The following is a 25859-nucleotide window of genomic DNA, read 5'->3' as shown; positions in this document are numbered from 1 at the left end:
ACCCCCTCCGTTTATCCGGGATCCTCGACTGCAACGGTTCTGCTCAAAACTGGTGGAAACGAGGGCCGACCTGCTAGATAGCGCCAAACACAGGTTCAAGAACCAGAGCTAATTTGGTGGAAATAGGCTCATACATTTCCCTGAATGTATTTGAAAGTCAGACTGAATTTCCGTTGTGTTCCACTTCACTCAATCAGCCTGTCATTGTTTTCATATTAGCCGATTTCTTGATGGGAGTTTATTTTGCCCATCCCACCGACATCTTTTTGAGTCGACCCAGGCGAGGCAAACAATGCCTCGCCTACAAAAACAAATCTGAGATGTGTGAAACCACATCATCCGGTCTATAGTTAGATTGACTAATATCCTCCTGAGTCTCAGAAGACATTAAGTGTTACTCTCCCTCGTTAGTAAGATGACTGATGGGACAAATCGGTCTAGTTTTGTAGGTCAAATCTTTGCCTGCGAAGTAGTACCTAGAGTTAATACAATTAATATAATGACTTTAACTTGAGAGGGAAAAAGGAACAATTTCATATTTTGTTGATTTGAAAATCAAGTTAAGTAAGTCATGTCAGTTTTAATGCAGTTAGCCAAAGGAAAAATAAAGGTTTGGTGGATTGCTGAGGGATATTTTTGTCCTTACTCTTTCTTTTTAGTCTTGCCACATTTCTGTAACTGTAGTCAAGGCTTTTCTTCTTTTTTGCCTGCTCAATATGCTGATTATCTGTGTGCGTGCTTAGAAATGTTGGCGCTTTTCATTAGAAGGAATCGGCGGGTTTCATTTCCTCTTTGTGGATTTAACCAACCATGACCAATTGAGCAGAATACACAATACTATCAAGTGGTGAGTTTGCATGTTAACGGTTACTTTCCAGTTCCAGTTGCAACACTAAATACAACATTTTCAGCTTAAATTGTTCTTTAGCTCATCAACATTGTGCATGCCGATACCTGGTTTTAACTTTCATTTATAATTTTAAAGCTCTTAATAGGATCTCTGTAGTGTGAGTGGGTCAATGCATGTGAATCAAATGAATTCTGCACATTTGTGGGTTTTCTGAATAGTTCAGACACAGGTGTGCACAGCCCACACATCAGACTGTTTTATTTCATACTGCAATAAAAAAGTATGACTCCAGCAGATCATTTTCATATATTATAATACAGATGCAGAATTGAAAGTTTATTCTTTAAACAGCCTAGTATTTTACAAGAAATAGATAACTACTTGGAACTTTTGACGATGTCCTTAAAACAGGACATAAGTGGGCACGAATCCTTGGGCTCTACTCTGCCGTCGTCATCCATGAACACCCAGCAGAAAACGGGGAGGGAAAAGAGAAGGGGGAGGGGATCAAAGTGTGAAGCGGAAAATTTCAATAAATAAAACAAAAACAATGGATATAATCTCTCTGACCTTTCCCATAATACCCCAACCACCCCATCTGTATATCCACACTTTTAAAAAAAAAAAAAAAACATCCCATACAATGGATGCCAAATTTGAAATTTGCCAGGGACAGGACATGATTCGAGCAGATGATCGCCGAGCAGATCAACGCCTCTCCCGAACCTTGAGTTTATCTTGTGATTGCTCTCTCGGCTGGTCGGTTGTTTCACTGGCCAGTTTGCTCCAGTCCGTTTCTCTGGAGGGGTTTCGTCAGATTATAGGTCCGTAGGCAACAGGAAACGCGCCGTGCCTCAGAGATCACCGTTTGTTCTCAATTAAGAATTTATGAGGGACTACCAGAGTCATGTCTGATAAACGGGAAACTGAAAGTAAAAGGTGACAGTTGTGGAAGCAGTCGAGGGGCCAGCAGCAGGGGTTCGGGTGAAACAGCTGCTGTTCATATCGGACACAGTCAGTGGAGGTTTGCTTGGCTGCAGTCCCTTAAAAGTCCTCCAAAGTCTCAATCTCTCCCATATTCAATCTCTCAGATGACGCGTTCACAGAAAAACCTGAAAATTAAAAAGAGATCCCGTTAGCAGATGAGATATAAAAAGCTGTGACACGTCGCTGCAGATGTTTTTAGATTCTGCTCTCACCTAGAAGGCTGGGGTCTGCACGGACCATCTTCTGCTTCTTTTTCTTCTTCCCTGAGGTGACGGTCTCAAAGCGCTGCTGCTGCTGCTGACCACTCGTATGGTTCGACTGGTAGAGCGACGAAGATCCTGTTCCACCCCATACAGAATCCTGAGCAGGGGACAAATGTGGATTTAAAAGACTGACTCAGCTGCAGGGAGACAACGCTTTTCTGTGAAGTTCTGGTCTATGACACCAGCAAAGTGTTATTGCTTAATGTGATCACAGTAAATTTGGATTTCATTACAAATAATACCAATTATATATCATCGTGACACAATCATGAGATGCAGAAGACTCGAGCTGAAACAAAACCTTAGGGCTCGATTACTAAAAATAATTGGTGCAAATTCTTTGCATCAAAGTTTTGTTTAATCCATTATAACTATATGGGTTTTTTATTTTAAGAACGGCTTTGATCAGTTTTTCAAATGGTGTTTGGACAGAATTAAATACTCTCAGTGTGGCGATCCCTGAAGTTCAAGGGGCATTAAGAGTCACTTGTGCCAATTTAAAAAAAGAAGGTGTTGAAGAGAGATGAGGTAACTGTGTCATACTGACGAGAAACACAATGCTGCCTTCAAACATTACACAGTAGGTGTTGGCAATATGGGTACAATCCATAACAGTATCTGTGACTTGCATATTAAAATCTCGATATGTAGTGTGACGGTAAAATGAATCAATATACCTGATAAATAAAAGCATATTCACATTGATGCAAAAAATCATTTAAAATCTACTCCGTGATCGACTGCTCGTGACGTCCAATCACACCCAGAAATATTAAAAAGGGAGATGGACCACAGAGAGGTACGGAAAAATCATCTCATGATCATATCATCATATAGGCCCACCCTGACACTCACGCCGAAGAAGTCATGTTAGACCTTAAAAATGATTTGATATGCAGCTTTAATGAGCCAGACCAGTCTGACAAGAGGATCAGATGGACGGATTTGGATTTTATCCCCTTTAGGAAATAAGCAGACCAATTACATCTTTTGAGGCTGATCCAAAGAGTGACGCAGGAGACCGTCACACCACATATGTAAATGAGAGTGCGACAGCATTGGCAGTGTCAGATGACTTGCTTAGATTGTTCTGAATCACACGGCTTTTGAGAGGCAACATGGGACCTAAACATTTGGTACTCATATGTTGAGCCTTTAAACTCACTGGATTGACTTCAGTGTGGCGCACCTGCTGCTGCTTGAGGGCTTGCTGTTGGTTCTGCGGTGCCTGTTTCTGTTGGTTAGCGTTCTGTTTGGCACGACGTTCCAGGAACTGCTTGGCAAAGTCCTTGGCCTCGGGAGTGTCCCCCAGATAGGCCCTGACGTAGTCGTGCACCTCATATGGAGAGTCCACTTCTTTTAGGAAGGATGCAAACGTGGGAACTGGCAGGGAGACAGACGGAGAACAATTGTGAATTCGGCTTTCAGAAATGGTCCATCAATAGTTGTGGGTGGAGTGCCTTTGCAAAACATATTTCTGAAGTCTTACCATCCAGGTTGTTGGCTGTGTTGAGGGTGTGCAGAGTTTGCTCGCACCATTGCATGAAGGTGTCCTGCTGGCTCTTACTGACCCCTTGAAACAACTTTAGCAGCTTCTCCTCCTCTTCTACCTTCTTATTGACCCGCCCACTCACAGAGTTACTTTAGACGCACATACAAAGGCGGGAGGAAAACAAAAAGAAGGTGTTAAACTCTGTATCACTCATATCCTTCATATGTTTAGTCAGACTTCTATTCTGGCAACTCTTGATAAATACCTGAGGTTGGCGTTGCCTTTGTTGTTCTTCTGCGTGCTGCCTTTCTTGGGTTGGGGAGGTTGCTGGACAGCCTCTTTCACAGCCTCATCCCAGAAGCCCATGTTCGAGTTCTGGGTGTCACCCCAAATACTGCTGGAGTCTGAGCCCCAGTTAGTGCTGGTGTTCACAGACCCCCACACTGAGTTACTCAGAGACGGCTGTGATGAAAGGGAGATACGGTTACTGACATGATTCGCATTTCTTGGGCTGAAGGTCACAAAAAATGTCATTACTGATTCATCTGTCTATTACTTTCTGGAATAATCAGTTGTTTGGCTTAAAGATGTCAGAAAATGGTGAGAAAAACCCATCACAATTTCTCAAAGCCCAAGCTGATGTCTAAACCTTTCATCCTCTTTTAACCAATAAGATGCAGCATCACATAAGTCACGTACAGTTCTGGTTTGGGTGCGGATCTGGTTGGTGACGGTGGGGTGTTGTTGTGGGGGTTGATGATCCTTCCGCTGTTTCATCTGCTGGGCTTCTTCCCTTTGAATCTCCAGCAACGATTTGGTGGCAGCCGGCTGTTTGGCCACACTTCCCCAACCAGACAGCTTGGCCTGGGGCTGCTGAGCTAGCTGCAAGGCCTGCTGCTGCTGTAGCTTCAGGAGCTCTTGTTGCTGACGTCGATGCTGTGGGGACGGGGACAGAAAAGGATGACATGAATTATTGTGCATGAAGTCAAAAGGCATTAGTTTTACCTCAAGAAAGGCACCAGCCTGACTTTAAAAAGGTCGACGGCTGTTTCGCCGTCCTTACCTCCTCCCGCGCCTGTCGTTCTCTCTCCTCTTCCAGTTTCTGGATCTCGGCCAGTGACAGGGCGTTCTGAGTCTGGTTTAGAGCGTTGGTCGACTGCTGGCCCCACTTTGAGGAGGATGGAAGCTGAAGATCAGGACGAGGAGTTTTGTTAACTTTAAATACATTTCATACTGTTTATTTCTGCTGACTAATCCTCTGCGCCCTCACCTTCATCTGTGCAAGCTGCTGCTGCTGCTGCTGCTGCTGTTGAAGTCTCCGGAGGGCCTCTTGTTGCTGCTGCCTCTGTCTCTGCAGCTCCTGCTGTCTTTGGGCCTCCTGTTCTCTCCTCTTCTGCTCCTCCTCCTGTTGTTGCGCCAGAGCAGCAGCCGCTGCAGCAGCTGCTGCCTCCTCCTCCGCTCGCTTCTGCTCCTCACGCCTCCTCAATACTTCGAGTTCCTCTTGCTTCCTGCGCTCCTCTTCCTGGTGAGGCAGAAGTTGCAATTTAGGGAGAAACTTCTCAGGTCCACTTAGGAGATAAAGTAGATGATATGTTTATGTTAGCTTACCTGTTTGCGAAGGAACTCTTCCCGTTTCTTCCTCTCCTCCTCTTCCCTCCGCCTCTCCTCTAATCTACGGAGAGCCTCCTCTTGTGCCAGTCTCTCCTCTTCCTCTTTTTGCCTACGCTGTGCCTCTTCTTGCTCTCTCTGCCGTCTTAATGCCTCCTCCTAAGATTGACAACACCGGGTCAGTCTCACCGCCATCAGAGATAAGTGACTCACAATGAAACAGTAGCTCAAAGGCTTTAAGCTCCACCTGTTTTTTCCTTGCCAGCTCCTCTTCTTCCAAACGTTTGCGTTCCTCCTCCTGGCGAGCCCTCAGGGCCTCCTCCAGTCGTTTCCTTTCCTCCTCCTCCCTTTTGGCTCTCATTTCTGCCTCACGCCTCTCCAGCTCCAACTGTTGGATCAGAAAATAAATACATTAATGGTTTTATCTGCAGAGATGTGAGAGGAGAGAATAATTCTGACTAATGATACAGTAAATGCTTGATTCGGTACAGTCAGATGGCTGAGAGGACTACGCTATATTTCTCAATGGTCTGTCATGCTTTTAGGTTGTAGAAAATCCTCTACACAAAATGATGTTATTTTGTATGAAGGGTTTGTAAAAAAAAAAGTAATGTTTTGAGAAAACTGTACGATGGTTCAACCAGAGGGCAGAAAGAGGTCACTGGTTAAAGAAATAGGAAGCGGTTTCTGTTAAATCTGCATAGATTTTGATGCAAAGCTTCCAGTTTTAGTGTCTAGTGGACAATAATGCCTATAACAAACATTCCCAGGTGTGTTGCCTAGCAAAGCTATTTTTTTAAACTTCTGAATAGAAATAGGTTAAAAAGAAAAAGTCTTGATTGATCAGCACGTTTAAACAAAATGTAATGAAGGTGCTCTTTGGTAGGAAACGCTTCAGTAAAAAAAAAAAAAAAAAAAGGGAAACATTTCAAGGCACTCTCCTGGCAAAGAAGGTTAAAAAGCTTTTATTTAGATGGCCATTTCATCCTGAAAACATTCAGTGCATGTTATAAACCCATGCACCAGGGTGTGTGTAGCAATATGTAGGTCTCGGGTTCGCACGTTTGGAATTAAATCACAGAATATCAGCCGAACGTACTGGACTGAGGCATAACTAGTGTCATGATTTTCAATTCTGTCGATTCTCTCAGATTTGTTTCCTCTCTACTCTCGCCTACTGTTTTTGTAAAGTACAATTCTGCCATCTAGTGACTCTTCTGTTTGTTAGCCATTTCTTTGCAACTGATTGGTGAAAAACTACTTATTTAGAATTACATTTTAAATAAAGTGTCATATAAAAGTTACTTTAAATGAAAATTTCAGACGATTGTGACTTTTCAAACCATTTTTACACTGACCACAACCACAAACAGTGAGTAGAAATACGATTTACCTTTGCAGACTTTGACTTTTCAAACTGTTGCATCTGCTCGATGGTTGGAGCCTGTGCCATGGAGTCTATAGGTAAATCCCACACGCTGCTGCTATCCCACGCTGTTGAGAGTGATACAATGTGATGTATTACACCTGCTGTCACATGATACGTTTTTTGAAAAAGAAACCGACAGAATATTTCAGGGAGAAACTCACTGCTTGGAGCAGCTTGTTGGAGGTTTGGTGTGCAGGAAGCCTGAGAGGACGAGTTCTGCATTTCCCACACAGAACCAGAATCTGGTACAGACAGGGACCGGGTGACAGGAGGTAGGAGGCTCTCAGACGCTCTACAGAAATACAAGAAAATAAAGATATAAATAGATATTAATAAATGCCATGTTCCCTTGATGTCAATGCAAGGTAATATTTCTAAACACTGAAGTGCAGGCACAGATTTATTTAGAGACAAAGAGATATGACTGTGCAATATTGTGTGTGCTTGTTATCAACCTTAGCTTGAGAGCCTGATATTGCTGTAGAAGCAGGTTGATCTGCTGTTGGTGCTGCTGCTGCTGTTGAACAGGAGCTGAGCTAAGAGCTGCAGCTTTCTGCTGGGCCAGGGCCTGAGCATACTGCTGCCTGAACAGTGGAAGGGAAAAGGGAGAAATTAGAGAAACCCAGGAAATGAAGTTCTACCTACACACTGTGTTATACCTACACAGTGAGACAGGCTATACATGTGTATTTGGATTTTTTAAAATGTATTCATAACTTGTGAACAACCATGCTGCATCTGCAAATGAAAAAAAAAAAAAAAAAGAGTCAGATCTGAGCTGGGTGTACCTGAGGAGGTATTGGTATTGGAGCTGCTGTAACTGGTAAAGGTTGAGAGCAGTGAGCTCTTGTTGCCTCTTCAATCTCTCCTGATCACCATCCCCCTGCAGTCAGAATAAATCACAGCCGGCATTATTTTTGGGCAGAGAGAAAGGGTCCCCCAACGCTAACATTAACATAACTGATACACGAAGGCTTCTCTGACACATCTCATTGCTAGAAAGAGTGGAATAGCACGCCATCTACAGGTCATGGCTGGGACTGGCAGCTCTTGCTGATCGCAGAGCAAATCTTTTGGGCATGAGGAATAAAACCTGACACATTTAGCCAACTCATACCTGTAGAGGCGGAGGTGCAGGGCCTGGAGTGAACGGTACCCTCCCCCATATCTTCATGATCTCTCCAAGCGCTTGAAACACTTCATCACATCCTCTTTTGACTAAGAGAGACATGGTGAAGTAACCAGCCTGGAACCACTCAGTCATTTCATGGTTACTGAATGGACCTGAGAGCACACAAACAGAGAAAATGAGATTCAGGGACAACACTGGAGCAGTTCTATAAATAAGCGTCAATTTTTTAAGTCATATCTTGAACAGATAAAACCTCTTCCTGTCTCACCCTGTATCTCCCCTTGGGGGTCTTTGTAGAACCACTTGAGAGCAGCCTCGTGAGTGAGCGGCAGACCTGAAGGTTTAGGCTTCTCTGAAGTCTTTGCTGTAAGTCTGTCATCATCCACCACACCATCCTGTAGGTATGCTACCATCTTTTCCGCCTCCTGGGGAAGGAAGAGAGCAAAGACAAAGAATTTTGAAGATGTTGCATTACTCATAATATCCCTGTTAAAAGCAACACAATCAACTGTTTTTAGGGATATTCCTAGCAACTCATTTTTTAGTTGTCTTTAAGGATAGACCGAACATCTCATGACAGATTTTCAGGTTAAAAATCTACCAACTTACCCGCTCAAAGTGTTTCAGTCCCTCGTCTTCATCTGTGTCGTGTGGCACAGCTGTGGGCCTGCCAATAGGTGCCAACATACTTGAAGAGAAGGTCAAAGGATTGTTCATCACCACAGGAACCTCCATTGGCTTTTGCTGCGGTAGCTGGATGGCGGGCGACGGAGCAGATACTTCTTCATAGAACAGTACAGAAAGAAAAAAGCAGATATAAGGAGGTTGTCCAGGAAGGTGGAACCAAAAAAAGTCCCATTAACAGTGAGAAGTACAGTGATTGCAGACACAAATCCCACCTGTACGAGTGGTAGAAATGTGGGTCATGGGTCGGGACTCAAGCATGCTGTTAGACATGGGGATGTGCAGGGGGACTTTGCAGGGCTCTGGTGGGAGCTCCCGGGGTGGCTGCCGTTCAGCTGGTCTCTCAGACTCTTCTGTTCTACTCGGCTGGCTATGAGACATAGACTGGGCTGGAGCCTGGGGCTCTGAGACTGGTGGAGCAACAGGTGAAGCAACAGGCGGAGCCTCTTCTGACACTCTCGCCAACTCTAAAATAAAAAAAAAAACAACTATAAATGATGAGATGGGATCATCGACAATATAACTATGCTCCTTGATTTATGAACAGAGTATGACCGAAGAAAATGAACTTCAAAGTCTATTGTGTTATTTTGTATCGTTGACGGCAAAGACAAAAAGTGAAAATGTATTTACTTTCCCCGACAAAGAAAATCTCACCTGCAAGTATATTTTAATGCGGTGTGACTTTTTAAAATCCTTTTCCATGAAATGTTACGGTATGTAAGATTTTTTCGTTGAACTCTGGTGTTGAGGCAACAGAACATCATAGTCCATCAAGACAATGGCAGTTGCCAGACGAAGGGGCCACACCTCACAAGAGCAATAGTCACTGGCGAATTGTAGATACATTTGCAAATACTTGAGTCCTCTTACATGATCATGCATGCGTTGCAAATAAGGGGTTTCTTTTGATTAGTTGAAATTTTCTCATGTTGCAAGTTGCAGCTTGCCCATTAAGTCAAACTTCTCCCAGATTAGACAACCAACACCAGCAAGACACTGTAACGGCTTCAGTGGAGCTTCTCTGTATAATAACTGAATGTTCTGACCAATGAAACTATCACACTGACTGACCTTTTCGTTCAGCCTCTCTCTTGGCCTCTGTTTCCATTTCTTTGGTCTCCTTGGGGTGACTGTCCTCCTCCTCCAGGCCCTCTTCACACTCTTCCAAGGGCTTAAATTCGAGCTCCGCCTCCTCCAAGATCGGCTCCTTGGACGCCTTCTGAATACACAACAAAGAACACAATTACAGTAACATATATATATAAAAAAAAGCACATCAGTACTTCATTTAAAAGTCCTTGTGATTCACTCATTTATTTGAAAATTCCTCTCAGGTCTCGTCCTACCTTGAGTGAGAGAAAGGCCCCCGATGAGTCAAATGTGCCCGCCTCCTCATCTGCGTCCTCGAGGCACCACTCTGGCAGGCTGTCCCTCTCGTCCTCCAGGCTGCCGCTGCCTGAGCGTGGCCTCCTGTAGCCACGCTCGTCTTCTCTTGCATCAAATGGGAAACGGCGACGCTGATCTGGGTGTTCCCGCCACCCTGCGGACCGAGGCCCATCTAGGGAAAAAATAGTTACCCCTTGTCGTTCGTTTTTGTGCTACCGAACAAACAGCCTGATTTTTTATCATTGAGATGTGCAGGTCTAAAGCACAGGGAGGTTAAGGAAAGGACACCTCACTGCACCATTGAATTGTCTCTCTTACATAAAACATACGCCCTTAATTTGTACCAGGTACATGTAACATCATTCTGATAGCCACAGAAGTTTACAAAGACAAATGTGCCTTATTCTGAAACAGGTCGTACATCAAAACTGGCAGAACACACGTACATTTATCAAAGATAATTTATCAAAGATAAATGTATTGGTAATGTGGTCGGTGCAGTGCCCACCTGGGCTCGGAGGGCACCACCGGTCACCGTCCCGTCGAGAACCCGCCAGGCGCCAGCCCCCCTCATCATCCTCACCGTTCTGATCATCACGAGAAGAACGCCAGTTCTCACTCTCTGCACGCGTGAATTCGTGCTTCCTCGGTAGACCTGTTCCTCCATCTTCATAATTGCCTCGGACTGAAAAGAGGAGTGGGTAGAGGGATGGTTAATGGTGAAGTCATCGTCATTATACTGATAGATCACATTGAAAATGGTTATTTGTTTCATTTACACCTACTAAAGAAATATGAACCTCCTATAGCTCAATAAGAAAGACTTACTGTGATTCATCTGAAAATGTCCTGGAGCAGCATCGACTGCGATGACAGAGAACAACAAGGAGATAAGCCAGTGTCTTTGCCAATGAGCACATCGTGTATTGATTATATGAGCAACAAAATTCATCACCTACCTGGTTCTTTTCGACCTGGCTTTTCAAACCTTCTGTCTCCCCTGACGTGGAAACAAAACCACACATTATGTAAAGTCAAGGCAAAAAGTTGCCACACAGCTGCCGAACAGAAACAACTTAACAAATTAAACTTCTGTACACTGTCAAAACAAGGACAGACTGTAACAACAAAACTCATGACCACAAACGAGTATTTGAATACCTTTCTTCCCAGCTTTGGGAGCGGTGCATTTCCCTCCCTCCACGACCAAAACCTTCCACATCATCAAAACTTCTTTGGTAAAACCCTCCGTCTCCTCTCCCCCGGCCTGAAAACAATCAAAAGGTTGATATGACGTAAAGAGGTTTCGTTGCTAATGATTGTGTATAAACTGCTAAGCATGAGATGATCAAAGGATCAGATGTGGTTTAAAAACATCCGCACAGGGTTGAACAAAACATTAGATGTTTTCCAAAACAGATGATCAGAAGCCCACTTTCTGCAGCTATAAGTCACAGGTACTCAGATGAATACATTTGAATTTTAAATGGTTTATATATTCTTTACCAAACACATGCACAAACATAACCAAACTTCCACCAGCAACTGAACAAATCTGCTGAATCATAATGCTGTACTTTCCCTTTCACATCCAGAAGATGTACGATAAAACAGCTCTTGTGGTTTTTAAATTCATCTGTCCTCTCCCTAAGTCATAAACAATATCAGCTAACAGTGACCCTGTAGTTTACCTTTAGTATGCTTTAGTATTAATGTCTTTCCTGTTTATAATAAAAACCCTCTACATGACATGGCCTCTCACCAACCTTCAATTTAGGGCGGTTCAGAAAAAGTTCACACGGTTTATTTGAAGCACACAGAAGCCGGAGCTACTTTATACTGAACTTCTCTAAACTTTTCCTGTCCAAGAGCTACTCTAAACAGCGATCTAAAAATACAGTACGCAGCTTTAACTAACTGAGTGAAGTGTAAAGGTGTCCCGAGTGTCTGCGTGCTACTAGTATTCCCATTTCAGACAGGGTTTTCCACGTTTGAGACACATTTATTACGAGTTTAAGCAGCTGGGGAAGAGTCTGCCGAGTAAGCACAGCACCTACAGAGTGCTAATATTACACCCCTTGTCTCAAGCTGTGGCCAAATTAGTAGGATTCTTCAGTGGCATCTTAACTGTCTGCAGTTGTTAAGACTTCTGAACCTCCACAGACAGATTAGCTAAATAAATAAAGGCTCATTTAAAAACCTCATTCCACCATTGTGCTTCCACGGCGTAAAAGCAGGTGAGAAAGGTAACACGACACATCCATGTATCTTCTTAGTTCAGTTCTTACCTCTACCCCTTGAGGTACTTCGGCCTCTCGGTGCCCCTGCTATCGGCCCACCTCCTCGCCCTGTCAGCCGCAGTACAGCTGCACTGTTTACAGACATGGAAAAATTTCTCTGCAAACACAAACAGGGGGAGGGGAGCGAGGTGGACGAAGAACAGGTTTTCAGCTTTCTTCTTTGCAGAAGTACGGTATAATCCAAGAAATCAGTATAAGAAGCCAACTGGCCTGAGGGCAATAAGACATTTAATTTCATCCGAGCGATAAGTTCAGAAACAGCTTCTGATTTTCATCAAGATAGAAATCTGATACTATGACAGGCTCTCCTACCTGTTCCTCTTCTGTAAAAGACACGAGCGCCAGAGGCGGCAAGGGCTCCTCTTGCAATATGGGCAGGAACTCCTTATCGTGTAGGTCTATAGGGATCTAGAGGACAGAAATAAACAATCACAGCTTCACTGTTAATATTCATGAAGCTTTGAAAGAGTCACACCCAGTAAGGTGAATGTAAATCAAGTCTCAGCAGTAATATCATTTGTATGCAAATCACACCGACTGCAAGCCTGCATCAACAGCTAATATCCAGACCGTACGGGGCCTACCAACCTTGTTATCCTTTACATAAAGTGCTAACATTTCTTCTCTCCCGTAGCGATAGTCTGCAAGTTTATACTTTGGCAATGCAGGTGAGAGGGGTGGAGAGGCAACCGTGCAGCCGCTTCCACCGCCACCGCTGCCGCCGCCACCACCTCCAGACAGGGCACGGAGCCTGTGGAGAGACAATGGGTATTAAAAAAACAGAAGGGACAGAGGAAGGGAGACAACGCTACAGCTGAGATGGCAATACGCATGTTTGAACATGTATGCAAAAAGCTGCACACCGGGCCTCCGACAGAAAACCAGTTTCACAAGCTTCAAATCATTTCCCCTCAGACTGATCATGAATTCATGCAGAAGCTCATTTACCATTCTGGTCCAAAGTTAAGTGTCTGGGTTTCGGCCATTCTTCCTTGAAAGTTCTACGAATATAAAACAGAAAAATGGTTATTACCGCTCAGTATGTACACTTTAAAAAAATAAAACATGCATAAAATGTAAGAAAACAAAGGCACGCATCACCACTGTGACTACAAACAATCACAGTTAAGCGGTCTGTGATCGTCGCGTCGTTCATACACTAATGAATACTTCTGAACATACTGGGGAAAGTAAAAGTTCATTAGGCCGTGACATTTAGCATGCCTTGCACAACTTGAAATAATTTCATAAATCGCTGTCATATCACTACACCAGTTTAAGTTAATGTGGATTTTACTGCGGCGATTCATTTACCAAACCCTTTTCTGCAGGATTTGAAATAACACTTAAGGGTTTGTCAACGTACTCCGACTCCTCAGGATACATAAACCCATCCCACAAGTGCTCGAGCAGTGTACAATTTCAATCTGCTGAAGCTATTTTAGGAGGTCTCCCAGCCTGCGAGGAGGAGGGCATGTCAGACACCTGTAATTGACAACTTTACTTTAGCAAATGAAAAATAAATAATCATGCATTGCAAAGAGAGAGTTGTTTGTTAACATCAAGACTTTAACCTTTAACCCCAAAGGCTTAAAACAAAAAACAGGTTTATTAAAAAGTAGCGAGGCTTCCTCATATAATCAGCCACAAAAGGCGACAGGCACTCACAACACCGTCAGACCATATGGGAGCTCGGACTTAAGCCACGTGTAAGTTGGTAGATAACGCGATAACGACAACTGGAGTGGAGGGTCCCTGTGGCAGCCCTCCCGCACGCCCCGCACATTTGTCAGTGTTCATATAGGGTCACAACTGAAACACGGGCTGAGTTTACATAACGCTATGACTCGTGTGAAATCACCTACGAGCCCACAGCTTTTGGCAACAACACAACTTCTATCCGTTTGATCATGTCACAAAATAAAAGTAGGAAGCAGCTTCAGTCAGCAGAAAAAAAAAAAAAGATGACGGCCCATTTTGTTGTAGCAAAGTTGTCCGGATAGTTAGCTAACTACCTTGTGTAGTGTCCAACGTGTGACGTTAATGCTAATCTTGAAACAGGGAAGCAGGGAACACACGGCTACACAAGCTATAATCAAACTTGACCTGTCCTGCTGTTAGATGATCACGCTGAAGCTGATGTTAGTGATGTTTTAAAGTTGGCTTCGAGCCGTGATGGTCACTCGGGAAGGTTAAGTGGAAATCATCCTCGGGTTACCAACATTACGTTAGCTAACCTAGCAAGCTAACCAGCCGGATAAACAACCAAACACGGATGGGTAATAACAGGGCACTAGCGCCTGACATTAGCCAACACTTCCCCTGATGGTTAAATGTTGACAGGAGAGTTGTAGTTATGCTTAAAGATGGCAAGTTACAGTATGCTACATGCTCGCACCACACCAGGGTCTTTACGCTAGCCAGCAGGACGATAGCCAAAAGGTGGTTATGCTAGCGCGTTAGCTAGCGGCCAACTAGCAGCGTTTTAACCCTACGTCGCCTGTCATGCGCTAAAATACAGCCACACATGTACTGACACTAATCTAGTTTACCCCGTGAGAAGACATTTTATCACACACTCCACGTAACTAAACGTAACACAGCTCCGGCACGAGTTAATCCCTAACCCCCCTCAACACTTGTGGCTAAGCACGCTAACAGGTTGGCTAAACTAGCTACACGCGGCCTTCGTAGCAGCCCAGGATCCACAACAACATTTCCTCGTCAAGCCGTCCCGCACTTCTCACGGCCCGGACACGCACACGGAGGCACTAGAGCCCGGTGCTGCAAGGCCAAGTAAACATGGTGGTTTAAACAACAGTCCCGAGCAACCCCCCAGCTCGCCAGAACCGGACTCTCTGACGTGTCACTTGACTTAAGTGTACGATTTTTTCCCTTCCTAGTGTATTAAACTTTGGCTGTCTTACCTCTGCTTGTTCTGACAGCACAAGGTTTGTATGCGAGTTGTGTGGCTCTCTCTGGGCTCTCTCTCTCTCTCCGCTTCGCACAAGATGGCTGAGTGTTGGTCACATGACAGCAGATAAAACCCGTATGCCGTAGAAAGATTTGCTGACTGTACTGTATTCACAAAACAACGAGGGGGTGAGTTGTGTATCACTGTGGCGTTTTAACGTAAACAGGGTTATTAAAAAAAAAAAAATGTCACATGAAATGTCCCTTTAAACAAAGCGGGTGTTACGTTGTTTTTACGCATGTGAAGTGTTTAGGAGGTGGATACAGCCCGGGCCCTACCCCCCACTTCTCAGGTGCACCGCGATGTAAGCTCCTCACGCACCGTGTGAATGTAAAGAGCGATGGAAATAGTCATTAAAAAATAAATAAAACATCGTTTTGTAATTGTGGTTAAATCTCAGGCAGATAAATCTCCGTAGTCGTAAGATTTGCACATAATAAAACATTTACCTTTAGGCTGGAATGGTGCCAAGCTAGCAGGCTAACTCTCGAGCTATGCTCACTGGGCCGGCTAGCTGCTAATAACGCAGGTAGGGCTAGCTGGTGCCAACAGGTGTGCGACGAATGAGCTCATTTTTTTTTAGGTTTGTAATTTTGCTAATACCGAATAACAATTTCCAAACAAATAAAGTAAAGTAACGCGAACATTACGTGTATCAAATACAAGTCATACTGTCTCTTGTTAGCTTACATTGCATGCTAACACTAGTTGGCAAATTTAGCTTTGGTAGTGGTGTTTCAGGCAGAAGTAGGTTTAAAAACATTATTTACGGCCACTTTTGTAATAATTATGAATTATAATCCACTATTAATATCAACCCTGTCCAGTAAAATCATCTATAAAGTAAGACTGTGGGCAGTTGGGAATTTTCTGTACTGTCGCAGTGGTCGGTGTTGCAGTGCGGCTCGTTGGTCTAGGGGTATGATTCTCGCTTAGGGTGCGAGAGGTCCCGGGTTCAAATCCCGGACGAGCCCAGTTTTTTTTACCTCTTTCTACCAGTAATAGTCCTTTATTTTCTGCTTGTCAGGGGAGCTGGCAGTGTCAATGTCTGCAGCCGAGACAGTTCAGATGAGACATTTCGGACTAGTCTGTACCCATCACACAGTAATAGAAATGTGGAGTAAAAAAAAACAACCGTTTAACAGGGGAAATAAGTAATATAGTGTAACATAATATATAGACTAGTAAAATACATACAAATAAATGTAATTTTTAAATTTTAATTTAATTTAATTTAATTTTTAATTTAATTATTTTATTTTTTTATTTTTAATAATAATAAAATAAAATAAAAAGTTAATATAGTGTAACATAATATATAGACTAGTAAAATACATACAAATAAATGTAATTTTTGTGTCAATGTCTATGAAATCTCTGCATACAACATTAGAAAAGAAATACTGGCCAAACAAACTGTTGAAAATAACAGAATTAAAAGCACAACAGGTAATGTACTTTGTAATTGTGCAGCCCTAGAGTACAGCCTTTTAAAAAAAAAATGAAGAAGGGAAAACAGATATAATTGAGTTGACAGCAGAGGTAAGAAGAAAAGGACTGACCCCGACGTGATTTGAACACGCAACCTTCTGATCTGGAGTCAGACGCGCTACCGTTGCGCCACGAGGTCTGAATGTAGTGAGGCAACTGGATACAATATAACCATGACAACACACACAATTACCTTTAGTTATTTTCCTTTTTTTGTGGAGTCTATCCATTCAGAGGATCGAGTAAGTAGTGTCGTCTTCTAGAAGCTGAAACACGTCCAGGTACCTATGATACAGCACTTAAAATCACGAAGACGTGATGACTAAAAGCCCTCATCAACATATTTCTTCAGTTGTTTTTCTGCTCACATCTCATGGCCGGTTAGCTCAGTTGGTTAGAGCGTGGTGCTAATAACGCCAAGGTCGCGGGTTCGATCCCCGTACGGGCCACGACACTTTTCGTTTTTTATTACATATACATCAAACTATTTCCCCACTGTAACACCACTAAAGGGATGTAACGCTAGTTCAGTCTACATAACGTGTTTTACATGGCTTATGTTATGATCAAGGTTTAATACTGACTATGACTAAATGTTGGTATGTTTTTGCAGAAGAAGGTGATGATTTTTGCCATGACAACCGGAAAAAAGGATGTAGGTGTCAACAGCGAGTGGTCTGTTGACTGGTCTGAGATCAGATGTAATTTGGCTCTAAAGAAACACATCTACAAGGCGTTGGTGGTATAGTGGTGAGCATAGCTGCCTTCCAAGCAGTTGACCCGGGTTCGATTCCCGGCCAACGCATACGTTTTTGTCATTGCTTCACTGATTTGTCAATATGTTATGAACAATACTTATTTCTTGTAATGTTAAAATGTCATCGCTCAACGTATTTTTAGATGGCAGCACATATTAACAGCTAATCACGTCCAACAGATCTAATAAACAGCACAATGCTATCTTAGAAAACAAACAATTATTTTAATTCAGAGTAGTGAGAAGTCACCAATCAAAAGTAAACTTCCAATATGAATAAGTTACTGCTAATATTTTATTTCTTAACAATGCTTGTTACTACATATTGTCTTAATTTTTTAAAACGTTTTTATTTCTGTGAGAACAAACAGGTTTATGAGACAAGTGATACTTGGCATTAAGGTATTAAGCCAACAGAGAGATTACAGCATTTGGGATAAAACTATGCAGTAATGTCATCAGGTTGGTTTTTAAAGATAAGATAACATAAGACAATACTTTATTGATCCCCCTGAGGGGAAATTCCAGTGTTGCAGCAGCAGCAGGATAGAATAAGTACAGATAAATAAATAAAAAACAAGTGTATATAACAACATTAGAATAAAATATAAACTGTACAAGAGCAATTATATTCTAAAGTAATTTTTCTTTGAGCAATCAATAATCTTCTGAGACCCACATCCCTTGAGAGGCCACACTGCTAACAACCTCAGGGACGTTAGAGAGACGAGTTTCATTAGTGTGATTAATTTGTGGTTATTGCCTCACATGTAATGAGTGTGCTCAGCCTCCCGAACTGATCACTTAAGGTGTATTGGTGGAAAGAAACCATCCAATTACTCAATAGGTATGAGCTGTGTATGTCACAGACACACGCAACGTACAGGTGCGCGCCATTTCCCCAGAATTGATTAATAATAGATGTAGACGTGGCTTTAGACAAAGACAGAAGGAGTTTACCTGCTGAACAGGAAATATGTCACTGTTTCTCCTCTACCCAGAAAGTTCATTTGTTATCCTATTCACCGGTGTTTATCGTGCTTACCCTCTTTTTCCCTCTGTTGCCATGGATATGCTATTCCTATGGCAACTGCAGGCCTTTATGGATGGCCTCGGGCCCCCACCGTAGAGTAGTCTCTGAACCTTTCATTACACATTCCCTTCAAGCTCACAGACAAATCACACAAGTAGCACATGCTCTAACTCTGTCACCCTCTCCCTCTGCCCCCGTAGTCATACTGCTGCCTCACTTTTAAGTCCTTGACGCACTGCACATGTTTGAGACAGCCGACACAGCTGTTTGTAGTTTTCGTTTACATTCGTCCCAAACCGCACTCGGAGGCATTCATCAGCGTACGTGATACTCGATGCCAGTGCTGGTAGGAAGAGCACTGTGATCAGATTTTGTAGCACGCGTATCGCTGTCATAAGAGTCAGCGGCACACGCTTTCTCATTTTCGGTGGCAATGGAAACCAGAGCTCCATCTTTAAAGATGCATGAGACGTCTTGAGCAACGGAGAATAGAGACAGAGGCTCTGCCAGAGAAAGTGTTTTCTGTGTCAGAGAGAGTGAAAGAAAGGGAGGGGCGAGGCTCGTGCAGATGACAGTAAAGTTGTAGGTGGCAGTGAGGGCCCAAGTCGAGGCAGAGTGCAGTGTGAGGACAGAGTGTGTGCGTGTGTGTGTGTGTGTGTGTGTGAAGGGCAGGTGGGGGGCCTCCACCTGCTGAATGAACCCCGTCAGCGTCGGGGAGTACCATGGGCTACGGGTGGGCGCGGCCCTGCTCAGCATTGTGGCGGGCTGCATCATCATTGGGGTGTCCAGAGAGTGTGATGCTGATGCTGTAGGAGGTATCTTCCTGGGAGCGGGAGGCCTCGGTGAGTGTGTTTGAAAGTTGTAGGAAAGATTTTAAGTAACTGTTAGAAGTTGAGTTTCTAAAGCCAGAGACGAGTCTATTTCTGTAATGTCACTGAATATTGATTAAGGATTAGTTTGTGTAATAGTGGATAAACCGTGATGGTCTGATTGGGGGCCCTCCCCTCTTAAAAAACTTACCTTACCTTACCTTACCTTAATACTTAATGACTTTTTCTAATTTATCAAAATTGCTTTTGTTTAAGTTGTTCGTTAAATACAATCACAGTCTCTTTGTCTTAAAACATCTTAAATTTAGTTTTTTATATCCATCAATAATGACCATAATGTCCAATACCTGCTTGTTTGTACATTAAATAGGTAGCATATACTCCGCTTGGTAGGTGGCGGGAGTATGCTGTGTGTGTGGCTGTGATCAGCATATTTAACCAGGGAGGAAAACTTGTTATCTAGCTTTTGATTTGTGGGCCTCTCAAATTAGTTTAAATCCAAACATTACGTTGCATCACCATGTGTGATAAGCTACTCTACATGTCTTTGTTGATGAGTTACTGGAAAACAAAAAGAATCCATCTTTTTTCAAGCATAGCTCATTAAACATATAAAAATGATACTTTTCTATATTTATGGTTTTGATAGAGGTGAAAAGAGACTGATTACTTTCATGCATGCAGCAGTGAGATCTGCAAGACGCCAAACAACGAAGAAACAAAACTTACGTCAACAAAGCACAAGGCTTAAAAAAATCTCATCAGAGTTTTGTCTGGCTTTATTTTAAAAAATGCCTTTATAACTGTATATCAAAACTTCAGATGAAAGATCTGTGGTCTGTGACATTTTCCATCCACCGTTCTTGAAAAACACACCCTTTGATCACTTGATACAACAGTGTAACTGGAACCGGCTGACAGCCTGACTAGTTGCACTGCCAAGATAAAACTGCTTTGCTGGAAGGAAAGAAACAGCAAAGTGCACCGCCGTTTCATACGAGGCGCCAACATTAGCATGCATTGATAACGTGAAAGGTATTCTCACTGATGATTTGATCAGCTTTCAATAATGAGTCTGTCTCTCTAATGTACACGAGAATTTGGCAAATCAAAACTGTGCACAGCAGCTTGACAGAGACACTCACTTTGGCAGCACTTGTGCAGATAAGCAGCATCTAATTATGTGTTTTGGGGCTTATGTGCCTTGATGCCTCCTCCAACACATAGGCTGACTAATGAGTATGAACAGAGTGTTCTCGGCAGATCCTTTTCACTCCCTCTGCAGTTTCATGACATTTTAAGCACATACATGCATCACAGCCACCCGCAGGACCTGCCAGGGTTTAATACCAGCTTTTGTGGGTTGTAAGGGAAATCAATAACTGAGTTGAATTGGAGCAGAGTGCCACTGAGAGGCACACAAGCCCCGCGGTTCAGATATTACTTTGTACTTCAAGTTGAACAGGAAGGAACATCACACTCTCTATCTGCTACACTAAAAATAATCTGAAGGCTATTAGATCAAACAATCTCATTGTTGGTCGTGGTGTCTTCAAGTATGAGAACTTCTATAAAGAAGAAGAGAGTTTTTCAATCTTCTTGTGTGACTCACAGGCAATTTATGTATCTATGAGAAAATAAAATTAGCAGATTGCGATAAATGAGGAAATGCAAGTGATTAGATTTGTGCTTCTGTGCCACAGTGGAATTTGATATCTTTTCTTACAGTCTGCAGTGCGCAATATTTTCAGGGCAAAGAATAAATATGATTGATTGTCGTCTACTACGTCTTATGTATTCAACCAATTAAGGCTGGGTGTCGTTAAAAAAATACGATACCAGTACCGATCTGTAAAGTGATACAGATATCAACGTAATACTTTTCTCCATAACCATCATGTGAATCCAAAAGGTTTTTACACAAATACATTTCGAAAGTGTTCAAATTAGTCAGCTCTGTCAAACACACCGCGCTCGACTTCACCGACTTCACACGTCGCATTAAATCTAAGAATGCTTGTGGTGATTGATTGCAAGCAAAACCACAGAAATAGTATTTTCTGTTTTCGATCTGGGTACAAAAAGGATCAAGTGTAAGTATGGTTTGACTGGATACGTTTTGATACTACTTGATACTGAGTTATTTGGGTCGATACCTTAAAGGTATTGAGTTACGACACCCAACCCTACAACCAACAGTGATTAGGAAACTGTAGCAAAAGCAGTGTTTTTATATCGTTTGTCAAATTAACAATGCTGTCTGCTGTCCAGGCCTGCTCATATCGATCTACCCCTTCATCAAAGCCTGGCTGAACATCAACCATATTCTTCCATCCTTTGGTAAGTTGTTTGATATATTTATTATCTGAAAATTCAATTTAAATACTTTTAAATTCAAAGTGTAAGTAGACAACTTTATAACTTGTCAACCTCTCAGAGTTTCTTTGTGCCATTTCTGTTGGCACCGCTGTCGCAAACACGTCAGCAACATGGCTACCGCTAGCAGCCTGGAAACAAGAAACCTCGATCTCAGTTCTGTGAAAAGGAGTTAAACTTCGGGTTGTATGAAAAAGGCAGGTTTTGTTACTTACTGATCAAGTAGAAGGGGAAACCTGGAAACATATCAACAGGGGAACAGATTTTGACACAACCCCAGCGCTCTCCATCGAGTGAATGCCTGTTCGTTCACTCTTGTTTTACCTCGGTTTCTATCACTTTCCGTCTTCACCTTCTTAACCTCCTCCATCAGCGGGGTTCTTCTAGTTATCCCACCGTTACCTGAGGATAGCGACCGGGGAAAGCAATGCCTCTTCCTGTTTTGGATCTATACGCGGGTGGTGTCATTGTGCTTCAGCCATTACACTGTGCAATCAGCATTTACTTCAGAATTATAACTTAAAGCAGAAAATAAGTCTGTTGCCAGTTTAACTTCACTTTAAAATCTTTTTGTTTCATCGCATGATATCATTCTGTGATTAATATAAACATTTCCCAGGAAACTTCAGAGTGCACCCCACACCAGCCAACCCGGCTCCTGATCAACCCATAGAGACAATAAGAAGAGAAGGTGAGTGAGTGCGTGAGCGAGCCTGCCTTTTCTTAATGCTTCAGCAGAGTGGCAGCCAAGCATGTGTAGCTATCATATAACATCAGATACTGCGCTCAGCCGTGAGCCATCATGTCTGTTATTTGTTGATGACAAATCTGACACCAGTGTGCACACTGGAGAGCTAATAGTTAACACCAGGGAGAGAGGTGTTGTGTCTAGGTGGTTATTGCAGATTATCAGTCATCTCTCTAATTCCTCATGGGGTGCAGTTGAATAGCAACAAAAAAGGCACAGTTTCTTTTTTCATAACTACTTTATGAAGAAAAACAAGAGACAAGAGACACTTACTAACTCCTTGTGGACATTTTCATACAAATGTCAGTTCATGGAAAAATCAAGGCCAAAATAAACTCTATATTAGCAGCATACAGCAATGTACTGTAATTACAAATCGTAATGCACTGTCTAAGTACAGCTCTCAGATTTCCACAGACTGGTGAAACATGTCATGTTGTAATGAATGCTGCAGTGTTTATCTGCTCTCCTTTGCTCTTGGCAGGAACTCAGAGTCAGCTCAACCTGGAGCGGTCGAAGAGTCGAATGGGAACCTTTGTGGAGGGCGGACCAATGGCGGAGACCAACCCAGAGGAGGGGTATGAGACCAGTGTTATATCCTGTGATTTATGTTCATATGAAGTTAATGTAGTTGAGGGACTTACACACAAGAGCAAGAGGTGATGTGACGATGTGATGTTCACAGAGTGCAATAAAGGGCAGGATGAGCAGGATGGAGAGGTGGAGTTGAGTCCGATTGTTACCTTAAAGATCATAATGCGTCCCTAATCTTTAAAGTAATTTTAAGTCCCTAAACGTAATTTCACATTATTCAGCTTTTGTTACGTTAAGGTTGAGAGAAAAATAATAACATTTTGCAGATAAATAGGTGTAAATCCCATCCTGGGAAAAATATTATTTGTCCTTCCCAATATATCGGCGTAAACACAACCATGTAATTTCAGTGATATTAATAAAATACAATAAAAGCACATACATAGCCGTCAGCAGTGGCGCATGATGCAGGTAGGCCTACGGTATCCGTGTGGGAATCTGAGTCTGTCGTTGGTGGCTGACCTCCAGTTTAGGTCAGTTTATGTTAGCTGGTGGTTAGCTGGTTGCTGTGCCACAGTAACATTAGCCTGTATTTACAGTAGCAAATGTAGAAATGTATTTATCCTTCGCAACCAGAGCCGAGGCAATACTTTTGGTGTTCCCTTCAGGAATAGCTCCTGAGAAAAATGTTATGTCACCTCTAACATTGATATTAGATATTAGATTTTCATCCCTGTGCACATATATTCAATATGATTGTTTTATTGAAACACTGATTAAAAAAAAAAAGCATTACATTTCCTCCAAAACATATTAAACTAATCCAAAAATATTGCTTAGGAACAATATTCTTAGTAGAAAAATATAAAATACACAATCGTGCCTCTAAAAGAAATACATGCACACACACATGTCCAAAATCATGAAGATCAGATTATCCAACATAAGCCCTGGGTGGGCTCCTGCTGCTATTTGTCAAGTGCTGCCTCTGTGGCAGGTTTAACACAGGGTTTAGTTGAAGTCTCAGAGCTCTTTGTGATCCAGCAGGGGTCAGCGCTTGGCCTAAGTTTATTCTCAGTTTACAAACTATCTATGTATTTCTCGCTCATAATAGACTGAAGCACTTATTTGAGCTGTCTGGCCAGAACAGCATCAGTCGTTTGTTTGCTATGTTTAACATTTAACTTGTAGCGGCCATGTGAATTGTGAGGTAGTGTCAGTCAACATTGTTTTCTTTGAACCATGACTGGCATCTTTCCCTCTTCTTAGTCAAGTAGTTCTTCTTTCAAGATCTTCAACCCAACCAAATTTTATTAATTGCAGCGGCGGATTAAAAAAAAAGAAATAAACATAGAATTTTATGTTACTGTTTTGTTGTTTCATTTCATTTGGAGGACTTATCAAAATAGTGTAATATTATACAATTTTTCCACACTGCTGTCTACCGATCTATATCGTTTGTCAACAAATACTACAAGAATGTTTTAAGTCTCACTCTTTAAAAAATAAATAATGGATTCATTCGCTGTGGTTCATTTTAATGCGTTATATCAGATTTCAGACGACTTAGGGGGATAAAATAATTCAGTTTGTCATAAATGGAGGGAAGACGTTGTAAACTGATGCCTTCAAACATATCATTTTCTAAGTTTTCATTTTTGTCCCTTCATGGTGTTTTTATTTTATTTCCCTGCTTACGTGAGTCATGCTGTGGTGTGTTGCAGGACGTCCTCAGACATGCCAGATGTCCTATCAAGACGGAAACTAAAACAGACACCTTCCGATCAAGACCTGCCATGACGTCATCACATGACCTGACACGACCAGACGAATTATTCAACTGATCTAGTTCATTGCGTTTCTTTCAAATGTGGGACAAAAGACGCCGATTTGTGTAATTGTTGTACCTGCTCGTCCTGTGTGTTGAGATCAGCTTGCGAAGTTGTGCTTACTTGCTCTAATAAATATCTGCAAAGATGCAATTGTGATTGTTAGTAATGTGTTTTCATACATCGTGACACCGAGTGAAGCAAATTAAGCCCAGTGGTCCCACTTGTGTGCAGCTCATCTCATCAACGCACAATGTTCTCAGCCAGCAATTAGGAAATTATTACGGTCGTTATGTGATGAAGGGACTCGTACGCTCTTCAGCTCAAGTATCCCTGCTTGGATTTTGTCATGAGCAAAACTAATTGTACTACATGCATGTGAACAGGCAGACATACAAACAGCTACTTCTTTTGCCAGCATACAGTGAACTGCACCCCCGCAGAGAAACATAATACATTGATATTCAGGACAGCACGAGCAGGATGGAGGCTGCATGGGAAGTGGCGTGGGGAAGAATGCTGTGCTCTGACAAAAACTGTGACGTGCTGCGAGGCTGAATAATGTAGGCGACGGGAGCCCGAGGAGGCGGCGGCGCCTTGATGACAACCAGCCGTTTGATTGTCAGGCCTCGGATCACAGTGCCTCAATCCCTCAATCCCTCTGTGTCTGTGCGGAGGTAAACAATGGCACCCAGTTACCTATCCCAGCATGCACTTGTCAAATGGCAGTGAAAGACCCCGGACCTCACCTTAAAACCAGAACTAGGAACATTTAAAGGGTCAGTCCACCCAAATCACCCACAAAGAACACATTTTCCCAATCACCCTGAAAGGTTTCGCAGCCACATCCACGTTTTCCGTTTAATTTAAAGAGATATCGACGTCCATCAAAGTATTTACCAATCATGTCTGAGCAAAAGAGAATGCACTGGCCAAATTTATCCACAGATATTGTTTACAATTAATCAATTAGTCAATAAAATGTCAACTAATAGTCACAATGGAGAGTTTTACTGCATATGTGGGAAAAAGTAGTATTTTGGGGCCACAGAGGAAGCTGCATGCAATCACATAAATGGCCTCCAGTGATGTCACTCAGTGGTTACATTGCATTGTGGGTAATGTAGGTGTCTGGTATTGTCATCCTATAACA

The 25859-nt window shown here is 42.6% G+C and overlaps 2 protein-coding genes and 4 non-coding genes across 11 annotated transcripts; 4 read left to right on the top strand and 2 right to left on the bottom strand.

The window, feature by feature from the left end:
• Positions 1–1082: 1082 nt before the first annotated feature.
• gigyf2 (GRB10 interacting GYF protein 2) lies at positions 1083–15159 on the bottom strand. Of its 6 annotated transcripts, none has more exons than XM_073490793.1 (29): positions 15062–15159; positions 13083–13135; positions 12723–12885; positions 12447–12542; positions 12123–12231; positions 10996–11101; positions 10794–10834; positions 10663–10698; positions 10343–10519; positions 9795–10006; positions 9520–9667; positions 8661–8912; positions 8371–8540; positions 8030–8186; positions 7747–7913; positions 7418–7512; positions 7085–7213; positions 6791–6921; positions 6594–6694; positions 5448–5588; positions 5201–5359; positions 4863–5114; positions 4656–4778; positions 4292–4528; positions 3858–4054; positions 3590–3741; positions 3266–3483; positions 2050–2197; positions 1083–1962 (listed from the first exon to the last, which is right to left on the bottom strand). In XM_073490793.1, the coding sequence occupies exons 2-29, from the start codon at positions 13118–13120 to the stop codon at positions 1895–1897; spliced, it is 4023 nt and encodes a 1340-aa protein (XP_073346894.1). In that variant the 5' UTR covers positions 13121–13135; positions 15062–15159; the 3' UTR covers positions 1083–1894. The 6 variants fall into 6 exon arrangements, with proteins under 6 accessions (XP_073346894.1, XP_073346895.1, XP_073346896.1 ...); XM_073490794.1 differs by having other exon boundaries at positions 8371–8543; positions 9795–9988; XM_073490795.1 differs by having other exon boundaries at positions 8371–8543; positions 10418–10519.
• An 851-nt stretch (positions 15160–16010) lies between these two features.
• On the top strand, positions 16011–16082 carry trnap-agg (transfer RNA proline (anticodon AGG)). The gene has a single exon. It is a non-coding gene; the product is annotated as a tRNA-Pro (tRNA).
• Positions 16083–16666: 584 nt separating this feature from the next.
• On the bottom strand, positions 16667–16738 carry trnaw-cca (transfer RNA tryptophan (anticodon CCA)). The gene has a single exon. It is a non-coding gene; the product is annotated as a tRNA-Trp (tRNA).
• Positions 16739–16974: 236 nt separating this feature from the next.
• On the top strand, positions 16975–17048 carry trnai-aau (transfer RNA isoleucine (anticodon AAU)). The gene has a single exon. It is a non-coding gene; the product is annotated as a tRNA-Ile (tRNA).
• A 284-nt stretch (positions 17049–17332) lies between these two features.
• On the top strand, positions 17333–17404 carry trnag-ucc (transfer RNA glycine (anticodon UCC)). Its single transcript has one exon. It is a non-coding gene; the product is annotated as a tRNA-Gly (tRNA).
• Positions 17405–19083: 1679 nt separating this feature from the next.
• On the top strand, positions 19084–24744 carry kncn (kinocilin). Its single transcript, XM_073490587.1, has 5 exons — positions 19084–19231; positions 21491–21559; positions 22215–22286; positions 22828–22921; positions 24602–24744. Exons 1-5 carry the CDS (start codon positions 19084–19086, stop codon positions 24675–24677), a joined length of 459 nt encoding a protein of 152 aa, XP_073346688.1. The 3' UTR covers positions 24678–24744.
• Positions 24745–25859: the final 1115 nt, after the last annotated feature.

Source organism: Pagrus major, chromosome 21, assembly GCF_040436345.1.
Source record: "Pagrus major chromosome 21, Pma_NU_1.0".
NCBI classification, from domain to species: Eukaryota; Metazoa; Chordata; class Actinopteri; order Spariformes; family Sparidae; genus Pagrus; species Pagrus major.
The sequence above is the reverse complement of the archived record's forward strand: the minus strand, read 5'-3'. Positions and strand labels throughout refer to the sequence as shown.

Excerpts from the sequence above, each read along its gene's own strand:
- gigyf2 (XM_073490798.1), bottom strand. The coding sequence starts at position 13,120 with ATGGCCGAAACCCAGACACTTAACTTTGGACCAGAATG. Across the intron at positions 5,115-5,200 it reads AAGAGTTCCTTCGCAAACAG|GAAGAGGAGCGCAGGAAGCA; the intron begins GTAAGCTAACAT and ends CTGCCTCACCAG. Across the intron at positions 4,529-4,655 it reads AACGACAGGCGCGGGAGGAG|CATCGACGTCAGCAACAAGA; the intron begins GTAAGGACGGCG and ends CCGTCCCCACAG.
- kncn (XM_073490587.1), top strand. The coding sequence starts at position 19,084 with ATGAACCCCGTCAGCGTCGGGGAGTACCATGGGCTACGGGTGGGCGCG. Across the intron at positions 22,287-22,827 it reads AGAGACAATAAGAAGAGAAG|GAACTCAGAGTCAGCTCAAC; the intron begins GTGAGTGAGTGC and ends TGCTCTTGGCAG. Across the intron at positions 22,922-24,601 it reads GAGACCAACCCAGAGGAGGG|GACGTCCTCAGACATGCCAG; the intron begins GTATGAGACCAG and ends GGTGTGTTGCAG.